The 14,836-nt window shown below is 42.6% G+C and overlaps 1 protein-coding gene across 2 annotated transcripts; it reads left to right on the top strand.

Annotated features, from left to right (window-relative positions):
• The first annotated feature begins 2,569 nt into the window (after positions 1–2,569).
• Positions 2,570–14,232, top strand: stx17 (syntaxin 17). Of its 2 annotated transcripts, none has more exons than XM_041942199.1 (7): positions 2,570–2,726; positions 3,664–3,872; positions 3,977–4,042; positions 7,295–7,609; positions 8,535–8,585; positions 10,834–10,920; positions 13,193–14,232. In XM_041942199.1, the coding sequence occupies exons 2-7, from the start codon at positions 3,750–3,752 to the stop codon at positions 13,448–13,450; spliced, it is 900 nt and encodes a 299-aa protein (XP_041798133.1). In that variant the 5' UTR covers positions 2,570–2,726; positions 3,664–3,749; the 3' UTR covers positions 13,451–14,232. The 2 variants fall into 2 exon arrangements, with proteins under 2 accessions (XP_041798133.1, XP_041798132.1); XM_041942198.1 differs by having other exon boundaries at positions 7,292–7,609.
• Positions 14,233–14,836: the final 604 nt, after the last annotated feature.

Raw genomic sequence — 14,836 nt, 5'->3', positions numbered from 1 at the left:
TTAGGAGAGTGGGGAGGGGGAGGAGGAGAGAGGAGAGAGCTTCATGTTAGCATGAGGTCCAGATCAGCCTCCAGCCTCGTTAAACACCATCGATCGCCATGGTGACATTTCACAGCACATGCCGTCTATACTGTCACTGCCATCACTCACTCGCACTCCTGCGCAACAGCGTGAGCACTAACACACACACACACACACACACACACACTCAGACAGCCAGGTGATTGATAGTAACTGTGGAAGTGAAACTGTCAGTGTCTATGTGTGTGTGTGTGTGTGTGCGTGTGTGCACGCACATGTGTGAGAAAGAGAGGGAATGAAAGAAGTGCACCACAGTAAAGTTCAGGGTGAGTATACAAGTGGAGACACGCTGCAAAAACAATAATAATAATAACACCATGACACCAAATGTTCTAGAAATTTAAATTTGAAAAACCAGAAACATAATTGTTTTTAGCGGCAGGTTTTTTCTGTGTGTGTGTATTTGTGACATGTGACGGACAAGAATCTACCCAACACCTCACACTCCTGTCAGGGATTCTGACATCTCTGTGTTTGATCAGCACGCAGGAAAAGACCATTCACACCATTTTGGTAGTGATGTGAGTGTGCACGTGTGTGTGTGCGAACGGATATGTGTTAATCCTATTTCCAGGACAGTGACATGTCTGAGTGACAAGTAAAATAACACGACCACAAAGCAGAGAGCTCTGCTTGAAGCTTGAAATAGACACTCAAACTTGCACGTGTGCACACACGCGTACACACACACACACACACAGTGAGCTGTCAGTCTCCCGGCCAATCGATCCGTGCTGACAGATAGCAGATACCCCCAGAGTTTTAATTAGAGGTCCCATTAGAACATATTTACACACACACATACATATGCACACACATGCGCACACACATTCATAGCAGCTATTTTTCTAGCTGTGGGTTCATAACTTATTCTAATTCAGAAGTGTGAAATTGCCCCTTTCAGAATGATGGTAGCAGAATTCGTACATGTGAAGAAAGACCTGCAGGACTGCATTGACGTGTCACAGTAAGAAAAGCACAGGTGTAAATAATTAAATTTATCATGGCTGAGTTCCATTTAGCTGCTTCAGTCTGGGTCCTGGCATTGTGCACGCTGGCTCACTGTCACACTGTCATTGATCAGTGGGATAGAACAGAGCCACTGCTAATGTTATTAATAACACCTGAGCTTTTCCTACTATGACAAGTCAAGATGTCGGCTGTAAAAAGAAATGTCCACAGAGCCATCAGGATGCGCTGATCACACCTGCTTTAAAACCAGTAAGATGCAGGAGGTAAGAAGTGAACGGAGCTCCCTGCTGGCTTCCTCTCCTGCTGACAAACTTCCTGGATTAGACTTAAACGAACAGCACCTGAGTCCTCCTGAGCCAATAACACACACGCACACATATGTGCGCGCACGCACTCACACACACACACACACACACACACACACACACACACACACACACACACACGCTAGCTCAAATACAAAGGCACAGGCACACAAACCCAACATTTTTGATGACTTGCTATTTAGATATTCACTGTCAGCTTTGTTCTTCCCCCTCAGTCTGCAACTCTGGGAGTCCCCTGGAAGTGGACAGACAGGCAAATGCACACAAATACACACACACGCACATACGCAACATATGTACTGCACCAGGGGAAATCCCCTGTAGCTGGGGACTGTGTTTCACTGTGGCCCCTCGCATGGAGCATCCGCTGAGGGAAGAATGTGTGGGGGGTAGGCCTAAATGTCAAAGGTAAAAGGTGCTGAAGCAGAGAAGTGGAAACATGCAATAGACCCACTCACAGAGGCTGATTTCAACGTAGAGGAGGGGGAACCCCAACTCTCTCTCTTTGTCTATCTCCCAAACACAATACAGACCAAAATATCACACTTAATGCTTCTTTCCACAGGATTGATGCTGTTTATACACATAGCCAACTGTGGTAAGATGAATGGAAATAACAAATACAAAAAAAGATGTCAAATTACTTCAAATCACTCATCTTTGCTGTTATCGTAATCAGTTAATCATAAATTAAATAATCAGAGCTGTGTTATTTCATGATGCATTGGCTGAGACCTGTTTAGGACTTTTTGGTATACTGCAACTAGTGAAATTTGTACCATGTTCAAATTATTTTCATAGTCAAGCTGTGTGACACATTTTGAAAGGTTACCAGTGTAATGTATGTTACCATAGTAGTGGCATAGTGACCCAGCAAAATCCAAAGTCTGAAAAAGAAATGTTTCTTTCGACACAAAAAAAGTTAATTTAAGCATTATATTTCTCTCCCTTCATTATGATGTTGTTGTAGTTCTGATGGAAAACATGAAAAACCTTTTGTTCTAATGTATTTATCTCTTTGGACAATTTCTATGTTATATTCATTGAACAAACTAATTTTATTAGGTCAATTCATTAGTTTCACCAGTCTATAATGGATAATGGACACAAAACAACCTGTTAAAAAAGGAGGAACACAATGTGCCATGGGTGCTGGTTGCGGTCGGAAACTATTCATGGACGGACAGGGAAGAGAGTTGTTTACAAACAAGAGAGTGTCAGAAAGAAACTGCAAGCGTTGCCAAAAATTAGCAAATGTAGCTCATCGTTATTTTCTCAAGAGTATGGAGGCTCACAACAGCAGTCTTTAGCGAATATTAATTATACTCTCGAATGGTATTTTCAGTGGTAAGTGTCGCCATTTGTACTTTACGTTTCGTTTTCTGACTGACTGACGGTCGGCAGTAGACTGGTGGTACAACATTTATTGGCTAAATCAGTGGGTTCGCTAATGTTGTCTAAAATTACCATACGAAGCTGTTAGCTGAGCAAGCAGCTAATACCATGCTAGTCCGTTCATTTAGCTAATCTACTCAACTAGCTAACTGAAGCTGTGTGTGTGTTACCAGTTTCAGTTCAGCGTAAGAGGACAGTAAAAGAGATGTCACCAGCTGCCTCCAAAACTAGACTCCAACATGAAAGTGTAATAGGTTGACAAAAAACCCAGGAATGGCTGCTCTGACAAGCTTTGTAGATTTGTATCAGCCTGTAATATCGGTTAATGCAAACACCACTTACCAAGCAGTAGGTGTATCGTAAAGCACTGTTATAAACATTTATATGATACAGTCTTATATAGAGCTGCAGCAAAAGCTTGATCATTGTTAGCATTCTTTTCGTGATTGGTTGATCTGGTTATCGTTTTTCCAATTAACTGTTAGAATTCTGGAAAACGTCAGAAAATTGTAAAAAAAAAAAAAAAAAAAAAAATGCCCCAGAGCTCAATGTGATGTATTTTAAGTGTTTGTTTTGTCCCACAACTAACAGTCCAAAACCCAAAGGTTTTTATGTAACATGAACATTTGAGAGGCTGGAAACATAGAGTTTCCGTTTCTTTCTGTCGACCCCCTGACTGATCGAGTAATCATTTCAGCATAGATGTTATACTGTCAGCAAGTAACTCTTCAGATACTCTTTTCACCAAAAGGATGGTGGCAAGAAAAAAAATACTTTTTAGTCTTATGAAGTTGCCAATTTTAGATGTGTGGGTAGACTTGCATGTGTCACAGAGTTTATTCATTTGATTTCTGTATTTATTAAAACCATACTCTGCTGGTATTTACAGTGTCTGTGGGGGCAGTGAGATAAAGCTGAGCAGGTGCACTGTCCAAGTTACACAGAGGTGTTGGCTGTGGGCAGTCAGCAGGACACATGGCAGAGGAAGGCAACAAGCTGACACTGAGGCGCCTGGAGGCACCAATCCACAAGTTCATCAAAGTGGCTCTACCCACGGACCTGGAGAGGCTGCAGAAACACCACAATAACATACTGAAGGTGACGACTAAAATCTGGCCCGGCACATGATCGCACCCTCATATCCACACTCTTGCTTCCGGTCCACAGATGGATAACAGATAGTTTTTCCGTTGTCTTTGCAGTACCAGCATAATCAGCAATGGGACCGCCTTCATCAGGAGCAAATCAACGCCAGCAGAACGGTTCAGGTATCAGTCTGTAAACTTCTTCATAGCACTAAACTTCACATCTGTACTAACCAGCCTTTATATCAACACAGAGGCCTTTGCCTGAGCCTGGCCTGGCATGTGAATGTCAGAATTGTTTGGATGATGATGTGACTCAGTGCTTCTCGAAATTCCCAGACAAGCATGACTCTGCGACTGCATAGTATATTTCTTGTCTGAAATTGTCTAGCCACTTAGGGCCCCAGGTTTGGAAAAACATGGCATTCCCTGATTTGTGGTATATCGAGCTTTTCCAGTTTGAAAGTCATAAGTGAAGACCAGGAGCAGGCCAGTGATGCATTCTGTTTATCCAGTCAAGTGTATGAGTGAAGGAGAGGACTGTTCACTTCTTGAACTGATGTATGACCCCTCTGCAGTCTACTCTCATGCATGACCCCATGTTATTGCATGACCAGAATTCCTTTTGAAGGTCACGTGATAACAATTAAACCATCTCTGTGACAACTGAGCTATCTGCTGTGATTGAGAACTATAGAATAAATCAGTCAACTCTGTTATTATAGACCAGACAAAGTTCTATTCAGTTTGTGTACACATGTACATACACACATACAGTACACACAGAGGCTGGATTGTGTATTTATAGCTAAATTAACTCTCTGTCTTAAAAATCAGGGCAAGAAAAGAGCTGTTACCAAACCTCACACAGACTATATCTTGTGTGTGTGTGTGTGTGTGTGTGTGTGTGTGTGTGTGTGTGTGTGTGTGTGTGTGTGTGCGCGTGTGCGTGTGTGTGCGTGCGCTTGTTCACATGGTGGGTGTGAAATGCCTCAGGGGATGTTGTTGCCTGGAAGCCACCATGTCTCTGAAGGTGAAATAACTCAAAACAGGCACACGAGTATCCTCTCACCATTACCCTGCAAACCTTAGGGACACACGCAGAGTGCTTTCTCATGTCTTTATGGTGTCAATCCAGGGGTTAGTCTACTCTGCTTTTGATGGTGTCTATGTGTGTTTGTGTATGTATGTGTGCTTATGTTCCATAGCATAGAAAGATATATAGCAGAGGTGGGTAGTAATGAGTTACATTTACCCCATTAGATGCACTTAAGTCACTTTTTTCAGTAAATTGTGCTTGTCAGAGTAGTTTAAATGCAGCACACAGCAGGAGTATAGCACTAGCATCTAAAATGTACAATTAACAGCGCACAGTTCACCAGGCTCCGGTTGTGAATGCTGGTCTGAAGTCAGCACATCAGAGAACCGTGCGGACGCGAAGCTGACAGAGAGTAGTAAATGTGTCTGTTGTGTTAATGCTCATACGTTCAATAGTATATACACACAGTATATCATGCTGCAGAACTACTACTACTCCTGCTTTCAGCCATAAGCTAAATATTCATGCTAACAGTGTGCATTTAACTAGTCCTTCTAACTGGTGTGATGAAGAGAGACAGAGAAGTAGAGACCAAACTATGCAAATGAAAAAATAGACAAACTACTTTTATTTCACGTGGACGTGACTGATATAATGTTTCAACGACAGATGGTCTTCTAGTCGAGGTGAAGACGCTTGTTTTTAATAGGCAATTAATGATGAAAAATCAAAGCATTATCTCCTAATTAGCCAAAATTAATCAACTGCTATGAGACATTTTCAGTAACATAAGAGACTGATTTGACCACTTCTATAATCTTATTGTCGCCATGCGATTGGAGAGACTTGGCTGTGGGGATCTCATACCTCATCTGTGATGGGAACTGGGAATTGGGACATTGGAATGATTTGAATGATCCAAACAGGTGTTTCTGGATCCTTCCACAGCTTTCCCAGTCTTTTGTTGCTCCTGTCCCAACTTGTTTGAAATATGTTGCTGGCATCAAATTCGGAATCAGCAGATATTTACAAAAATCAAATGAAGGTGATGAGGTCAAACATTAAATACGTTGTCATTGCACTGTTTTGCAGTTGACTATATGTAAAAAAGGATTAACAAATGATCACATTGTGTTTTATTTATGTTTTCCACATCGGCCCCTTTTTTGAATCGGAGTTGTAAATACATTTTGAAATTACAGACCCAGTCTGTTATACACACGCACACAATTTGCTGATTTATTTGCCAAACAATAATATGGGGAACAACAATTGGCTACTCCACCCATTTCAGATAGATAGATAGTAAATGGGCCTATTTAGTCCACCCTTCTTTGTGCTGGTTTATCTTCAATTCTTTTTAATCCATCTGTCCTTTGTCCCCCCTCACAGAAAGACAGACTGCAGTCTCTTCCCCTACTGAATGATTGACATTTACTCCCACTAGCCTAGCGCCTAGGTAACCCCCAAGAGAAAGGCACAGGCAGACTCAGTACCCACACTTTTACCACAGCAGCTACAGCAAACACTGTGACACAGGGAAGCCGAGTCAATGCAGTTTTATCATGAATATCTGCTTTTAAGTGTGTGTTTGGTTGTTCTTCGTTTGAGCTTCGTGCTGTCACGGTTAATTTGCAGGCTGACAGGCGCCTGACCCGACTGTCTCCGTGTTAATCAGTGTGTTTTGCAGTTTAATGCACACAAGGGCAAGTGTATACATGTATGTTTATTCATGCTGTGTAATTAGCAGAATGTGTTATCGGCAGTGCGTCGACCCCCTGAGCCCGGGTCGTGCTGCGGCCTGGAGGGCTGATGGCTGGGATGTAATCCTCCTGTCACCCTCAGGGCAAGGTGGGATGAGGGGGGCTTGTGTTCCCCAGCCTCATATCTGAACCTTATTAAGCCCACACCCCAACGCACACACACATTTCCCGTCACTAGAACAGTTTACAGGGACGCTGAGCCTGTCAGTATGAGCACTTTTTGGGGCCAACAGGCATAAGAGAGAGACTTGGTTGCGATTGTGAATTTTGTGCCCTGTGTTGAAATGTTACCAGATAACATGACAGTAAAGATTGTTAGGGTGACACTTTATATTAAAGTATACATATTCACCATTGACTTGTTGCTTACTAGCATGCATATTAATAGCATCTTTATTCGTCACTATAAAGTACCTATTAATACCTTATTCTGGGGTTATTAAGGGTTTGGGTTAGGCTATTAAGAACATAATTCATGTATGACAGCATCCTTACTTACTTAGTTAATGGCCTAGTAATTGTGTTGCCATTATTAAAATGGCTTGTTTTGCTGTGTCTTCTCTCATGTTATCTGTATCTTGCATGTTTTTGCTGTGACAGCAAGATTTAACTTCTTCTGTCTCCTTGCAGCAGTTGCGAGCAAACATCAGAGAGATGGAGAAGCTGTGCACTCGGGTCCGCGCTGAAGACACTGCCGCTCTGGAAGCACTTGTCAAGCCAGTCAGAGACAGGGCGTCCGCTGCCGCCCGAGACTTCCTGCTTTTGCACTCGAACTTGGCGCCTCAGCCACCACTAGCCGCCGCTCAGCCATCCAGCTGCGTGTCCAGCAGTTCCCACGCTGATGACAACATGGACAAGGAGCCGGTATCTGGCAGCCAAATGCAGCTCCGGCTTCCAGAAATCCCTGCTGATCAGAGTGCAGCTGAGTCCTGGGACAACCTGGAAGAGGTGAGCATGTCTAGACCTCCAGACCGGACCTCCATGTCCGGGACCTCTTTGAACAGTATCCTAGCAAACAGTCTATCTTTTTTTCTTTTCAAGGAACCCATGCCTTGTGTCTAAATGCTTTGCTGGTTTATAGACCTTTCTTTGTGATGTGACGATTCATTCCTCCTGTTAAAATGAGGAATTAAAAGAGGGCCAGAGCTCAGATTTAACTCGACTCAACTCTCCTCAACGCTCAACTCTTCTGGTGTAGCATCATCCTCCATGTTTACAGTATATTAGAGAAGGAAATCCAAAACAAAATTCATAGATTGGATTTCTTAAAAGAAAAAACTGAAAAGTTATGAAAATTGTGTGCAGAAGGAGTTTTGAGAAAAAAAGCTTGTTCACAGCAGACATTTGAACATGTCATAGTAGGAAAAGCTCAAGTGGTACTAGTTACATTATACAGATGGGTTGAACTCTGTGTACCAGTAAGACATGACAATTTGACAGTGAGGCATCATCAACAGTACTAGGACCCTGAAACTGAAGCAGCTAAATGTAAATCGATCATCATTCACTTTATTATTGATAATTTGTGCTTTTCCTGCTGTGACGTGTCAAAATGTTTTCTGTGAAAAAGTCCTATATTGAATTAGAAATTAACACAGTAAACACAAAGTACAATACAGTAGTTTCCATCGTTTGTCTGTTCTAAATGTTGCTATGGTTACATGCATTATTCATCGCTCTTGCAAGATAATCTAATGCAACTGACCCCTCTTACCTGTTCCTGCAGACACACTTATTTCACGCTGCTCTACTGTAATACATACGACACACATTAATATTCACTCTCATTAGTTAATGTGATTGTCAATCCCAGACGATGACACTTTGTAGCTTGTAGTAGAAATAAATTTGGTAAGTTTTTTCTCTCTGTCAGGATCTGAAGGAGCTGAGTGGTTTGGTGACGGAGTTCTCGCTGCTTGTCCATGTGAGTATAAACACTCAACTCTGCTGTGCGCTTCTTAGCTGCTACATTCACACAGATGGATTTCTCCATCTTCACGTGTGCACAGCTACCCCTGCGAACGAAAATAATGTGACAGAGGTAGGCCGCCTGTAGTGTTTCCAGGAAGTGGTGTGTATTTGACCATGTGTGCTTGTGTTGCCTGGCAAGGCTCCTCTGAGAGGAGGTTACACAGATCAGCTCAGGACTACCGCTGCTGCCCCAGAGGCCCCGTCACCAAGGCGAGAGGAGAGATTGAGGAGTAGGCGATGGCACGAGGGAGGATTTTGGGGGAGGATGGCGGGCTGTCCACAGGGGGAGAGGTGGGGGAACGAGGGACACATCGGAGCAGGTGGAGAACAGACGGCTCAGATTATCACTCTATCCTCAGGGATGGAGAGAGAGGGGGGTAGAGAAGCAGGGAGGCCGGGTGACGGAGAGATTAACAGTGAAAAAGAGAGAGAGTGAAGATGTAGTTAGGGTAAAAAAAAAAGAATAGATAGAGGCATGAGGTGGGGGGCAGAAAGAGCATTGACATGTTGTTATGGTGTCTCAAGGGTGAAAGATGCCATTAGGGGAGTAATATTCTAGCGCTCAGCCACAGTGGAAAGTGTGAGTGAGTGAGAGTGTGTGGTTGAGACTGTTTCTGTACGTGCGTCATGTTAGTAGCTGTTCCGGTGTTTGTTTGTGTTCTTATCTCTATGTTTTTGCTTTATGGCTTATTCAAAATCATAACCTGTGTTGTGATTCTGCTTTCTGCTCTGGTTAAAATTGACAAATACAGGATTCAAATTATTTTCAAGTATTTCTTCGATGATTTATTTACACTGGGAAATGTCAACAGTGGGGGTAAATGTCCATCACAAGTTACCAGAGTCTAATGCGTGTAAATGCCTTTCGATTTGATTAGAGGGTTGAAAAAAGTGTATTTGATTTGATTTCATTGAAGATCACCATGGCTTCAAAACAGATGCTGTGGCATTACAATACAAAACAAAAACAATAAAGCTTTTTTTTTAACCTGATAACTGACTACAACTGTGCAGTTTATCAAAACTGGAATAAAACATTATTTGGAGATGCACAGAAAAGTTAATGAAAAGATCATTTTGGCACTAGCTCTCATCTTCAGTAATGATGTCATTTCACAGTTTTTAAAACTCTCACATTCTTAGAGGGCCGTGAGGTAAGATTACATGTAAAACACTGGACAGATGTAGTTTGTCAAATTACAGTTTGCCCAGGTGTCAAAATGTCCCTTTTTTTGAGCCAACAGCTGGGCCAAAACCCATTATACTATAACCTACACGCTTAATTTATCAACAACTTAATCAGCAATCATTTTGATAATTGAATAATTATTTTTGTCATTTTCTTACTTAATTTTTTATTATTGTTATTATTATTATTCCTGAATACTTTGGGATTTTGGACTGTTGGTCCAATAAAACAGAACATTTGAAGATGTCACTTGGGCTGTGGGAAATTAGGATTTGGGCATTTTTCCACTGTTTTCTGACATTTTATTGGCTAAATGTTTTATCAAGAAAATAATCAGCAGGTTAATTAATAGTGAGTCATCATTAGTGGCAGCCCGATTGTCGTTGTATCCCCAGTGGCGTGGCTGTAATATATAGGTCATGGTGAAAGGGAGGAAAAAGGAGGGCAGGAAATAGGAGACAAGGAGAAGAAGTGAAGTGTGGATGTGAGCGGTCAGGTACAAAACTGCCGTCTTCACTCAGAATGTGTTTCTTCTTTCAAAAAGAAGTTGTAAAAACGGACAGAGCTGAATATGTGAAACAACTTGAGAGTCTAGAGTGAGGAGGTGAAAGAGGAAAGGTGAGGAAGAGGAGGAGAAGAAAAGTGTGCTGGTTGTTGTTTGGTCACTGTGTCCATCCAGCCCTCACATGGAGAGAGACAGCTGCCACTCTGAATATTTCATGAGACCTACACAATGCCACACACACACACACACATACAGTGAAATCTCCTTTGATTATACCCACAGCCTCCACACACACTCACACACACCCTTCCTGTGTTAACTTGTGGCCGTGGAGCAGAATTTGGACAGCAAAAAAAAAAAAAAGAAAAAAAAAAGCATAATGCACGACAGTTGTGTGGTGAGAGTCTGTGTGCGTGTGTGTATGTGTGTGTATGTAGGTGAATATGCTAGCCTGACTGTGTGTGTGTGCTAATATGTGTTTGTGTGTGTCTAACCCCTGTGCATCAGTCCCAGCAGGAGAAGATTGACAGCATAGAGGACAACGTCAACACAGCCGCCGCCAACGTGGAGGAGGGGACCAAGAGCCTGGGGAAGGTGTGTATGTGTGTGTGTCCTGATGATCTGATGTGTGTGTGTGTGTGTGTGTGGGTAGTGTTTGGGAGATGGGGGAGATCGATGGCACTTTGCCTCCCAGCCATTCCACAGCGTTTGTCCCTATTGATCCACTCGAATACGGAGGAAAGCTGCAATTAAGGAAATAGAGGGAGGAGAGAGATAGAAAGGAGTGGAGAGAAGGAAGAGAGTCTGTGTGTGTGTGTGTGTGTGTGTGTGTGTGTGTGTGTGTGTGTGTGTAGTATTAAGGAGAGGTTTGAATGACTGTTTAATAGTTTTTCAAGAGCAGCATTCTGGTCTCCATTATCAATTCAATACACTCTTACACACCGAGTGTAACTCAGAAGGACAGCTCAGTGCCCTTCACACATATTACACACTTGAAATGTTGAACTTTGTGTCTGCAATACCCAGAATGAATCACCTCTCTTTGTCAGTTTACCACACACACACACACGCACACACACACACGAGAGCAAGCAGTTTTCTGCCAGGGATTGTTTATCAAAAAATACATTTTCTAACTTTACTGTCAGTGTCTTGTTTGCGATTAAAGGAAAGAAAGGAAATGCTCACACTTTCAGAGACTTAATGGAGGTGTGAAGCAAATAGACTGTAATTACAGACCCTCAGAGATGGTGATGACAGAGAGTTGTGATTCTTATATGCAGAGGAAACCCAGTATAATCAAAGCACTGGACAGTACATAACCCGAAATGCAAAATTATACAGCCTTCTGCCACAGCTGTCTGTCTATTCAGCTGAATTACAAAAAATATGCATTTTTGCCCAAAATTAAAGCCCCAAGTAGCAGTGAGCCGGTTTCAGTCTTCGCATAGGTGAGCCAAGTCACTTCAGCTGCTTTAATTCTGTTTGAAGGAGCAAGACCAGGACCATCACAAAGCCTGCCGCATTTCAATAATCACACACTCAAAAGTTCTGCCATTTGTCCCACTTCATGGGATTCCTGAGCATACACACTGAGTTTTATTAATAAGGATTGTTCAAAGGCATCTTGAGATATGAGCAAATATGTGATTATTGGTGAAATTCTGTCCGCTGCATTTTGAAGTACACGTTTTTGGTGCCCTCTATAGGTCGGGCTCAGAATGCTTCGGTTGGCCTGAAGATATGTAAATTTCTGATGATTGGACAAGTTATCTCCAATTTCCTGCTGAGCCCCACCCCGTGTGACGTTTTTTTAAGCTGATTGCGGCCACGTTTCTCAAGCGATCTCGCTCGTTTATAATAGAAATGTGCATCTCAATCCCACCACGCTCTATATCCATTTTGGTGTTGATAGAGTCTAAATCCAAGAAGACCTACTTTGCTCCCAATATTTGTGTCTGCTTGGGAAAAAACACCTACTTTGAATCAAGGCAAATAAAACCAAAAGTATCTGCGTGGCAAGATATCAGTAACTGTAAGTGGGAAAATAAATTTTTTAATGCAAATCCAGCAACAATTTACCAACTTGTACTTCATAACTGCCTCAAATGATGAAATATTATTTCATTTAAATTGAATTTGCCCAAAACAAACAAAGGCTGACCTCCCTGTTAGGTTGCTGCTAGATGTAGTGGGCTGCACATTAGACGAAGGGGGTGTGGAGAGATAAAGCAGATGAGAGGGATGTCAGATGTTTTAACGTGTTTGAAAGCTTGTAATCTGTCATCAGGTCAAACAGCATTACACACATACACACACGCGCGCAGTCACACAACACCCACATTTCCTCCATCCTCTACAACCTGTGCCCAGAGTCCTTTTAACTCGGCTCAGATGAAATTAAAATTCCCTCAACTGCCACAGGGGAGAGGACACGCAATGCTAGCTTTTGAACTCGATTAATTTAATGGTGAAGTGTTAATCAAATGTGTGTTCCTGTGCGCGTGTGTGCGTGTCATTAATTGTCATCAGCAAAGAGCACCTTCCACTCTGATGATAACAGCCGTAATAACACACAGGCCACATCTCTCTGATTTACCCTAAACGAAGATAATGAAAAGGCTTTGATGCAGCTATGGAAGTGTCGATTTACGTTTGCAAGCTTGTTTGTGTCCTCCGTCCGCGGGTCGATGTATGATCATGAAAGGATCGACACATCCAAACTCTATCGCAGACTGTCTAGAAGCCACAAAGTCCTAATGCTTCCAAAGGTGTGTGTGTGTTTACGTGTGTGTGTGTGTGAGAGAGAGAGAGCGTGAGCGTTAAATTAAACCACAACACATCTCTTCCTCCTGGCCCTCTCTAGGCGGTGGGCTACAAGTTGGCGGTGTTGCCGGTTGCTGGGGCGCTGCTGGGCGGTGTATTAGGAGGTCCGCTTGGCCTGCTGGCCGGGTTCAAAGCTGCAGGGGTGGCTGCTGCTCTGGGAGGGGGCGCCCTGGGGTTTGCGGGGGGAAACCTGGTCCAGAAACACCGCAAAGCCAGAGTGGATATCCAGATGAAACAACTGACAGCTCCACCAGCACCAGAACCACCAGCCGACCCAGAGTCAAGCAAGGACAAATGACCCAACGGTTCTGGTTAGTCCTCTGACCCCAGGTGCTGCCGAATCACTGAGGCGTCAGTGTTGACTGACTAATCGGAAAGAAGTACAAACTACACCCTCGGCGGTGCTGACATTGCCTTGAAGAGACTCAATATATAAGCTTTGCTGTTAGCAAGCACTGCTGTGAAGCAATTACGTAACAACAGCCTTACTTTGATGTTGGGGTGTTTCTGTGAGGCCATTCATTTTATACACAAATGATCTTTTTATTCTGAACACAGCTAAGCAGTCATTTACACTGCAGCTTTTACGCAGTGTGCGGTCAGGTCTGACATGGCTGTGAGCACATCTTGTTACTAAGACAAATCTATGGCACCATATAATTTAAGTCAATATAACAGACCCAAACATTCTGTCAAATGCTAACACTGACACTGTTGTATGCCTCAAGCTAGCATCTGTTTTTCACATTAATCCTTTTCGAAGTTATCTAGTGATAATATCTCAATGTTCATTTATGTAGAAAATAATGTCCTGACATGAACTGGTGAGACTACAAGAATGATGTATGGAGAAAACATCACTGTGGTAATAATGTAAATGCAAGTCATCCTGTTTCTATGTTTATATATGTTATACTGTATAAAATAGACTTGTTTTTGCAAAGTATGAGAGCAAAATTGCACATAAAAAGCGCCAAAGTGCCACTGTCCGCATCACTTCAGGGACAGGAGTGTAAGAACCTGCCATGTATTGATTACACTGCTGCTGGTCTTCTGACAATAAAGTGTTTCTTTTAAACAGTAATGTCATTCATTGGATTCACAGAACGGTAAATGACACCAGTAAAGTTCAGAGAGGCTGACATACAAAGCATCAGACAACACAATATCCTGTAAAATGGTCTTTAATTTACTTTTCCATTTTTTTTACTCTTCTTCCCCTCTGAGATGACTGGTTTTAGAAATGGTATCACACACCCCCCGCTGCTCTCCTGTATGTGGGCTGATATGTCACTATGCAGGCATCTGTTGGCTTCTATGGAGGGGCAGGAACACAGGACAAACTCAGCAATGGGTCCCTCATACTCTTAATCTATCTTCTGCTTTTGGATTCATTCACGCTCAGTGGATCTCAGGGATTTAGACGTGTTGTACCAAAACCTCAAAGACATATAAATGACAAAACCAGTTTTAAGACAAATTGTCTAAAGTGGCAGACTGTAAATTTCCACCGTTCCATCACATGGGTTTTCCCCTCGTCTCTTTGCGTTTTTAAAAGACAGGGAAGGATGCAGTCTTTTCTCCCCCAGCGTGATGACACATTTGACAACAGATAACAGCAAAAACAACGGCCATTTCATAAATGTCATGATCACGTTAAAGTACACGGTTTCAAATCTTTTTT

This window comes from Chelmon rostratus, chromosome 8, assembly GCF_017976325.1.
Source record: "Chelmon rostratus isolate fCheRos1 chromosome 8, fCheRos1.pri, whole genome shotgun sequence".
Classification (NCBI taxonomy): Eukaryota; Metazoa; Chordata; class Actinopteri; order Chaetodontiformes; family Chaetodontidae; genus Chelmon; species Chelmon rostratus.
Note: the sequence above shows the minus strand (reverse complement) of the source record. Positions and strands in the feature narration are given on the sequence as shown.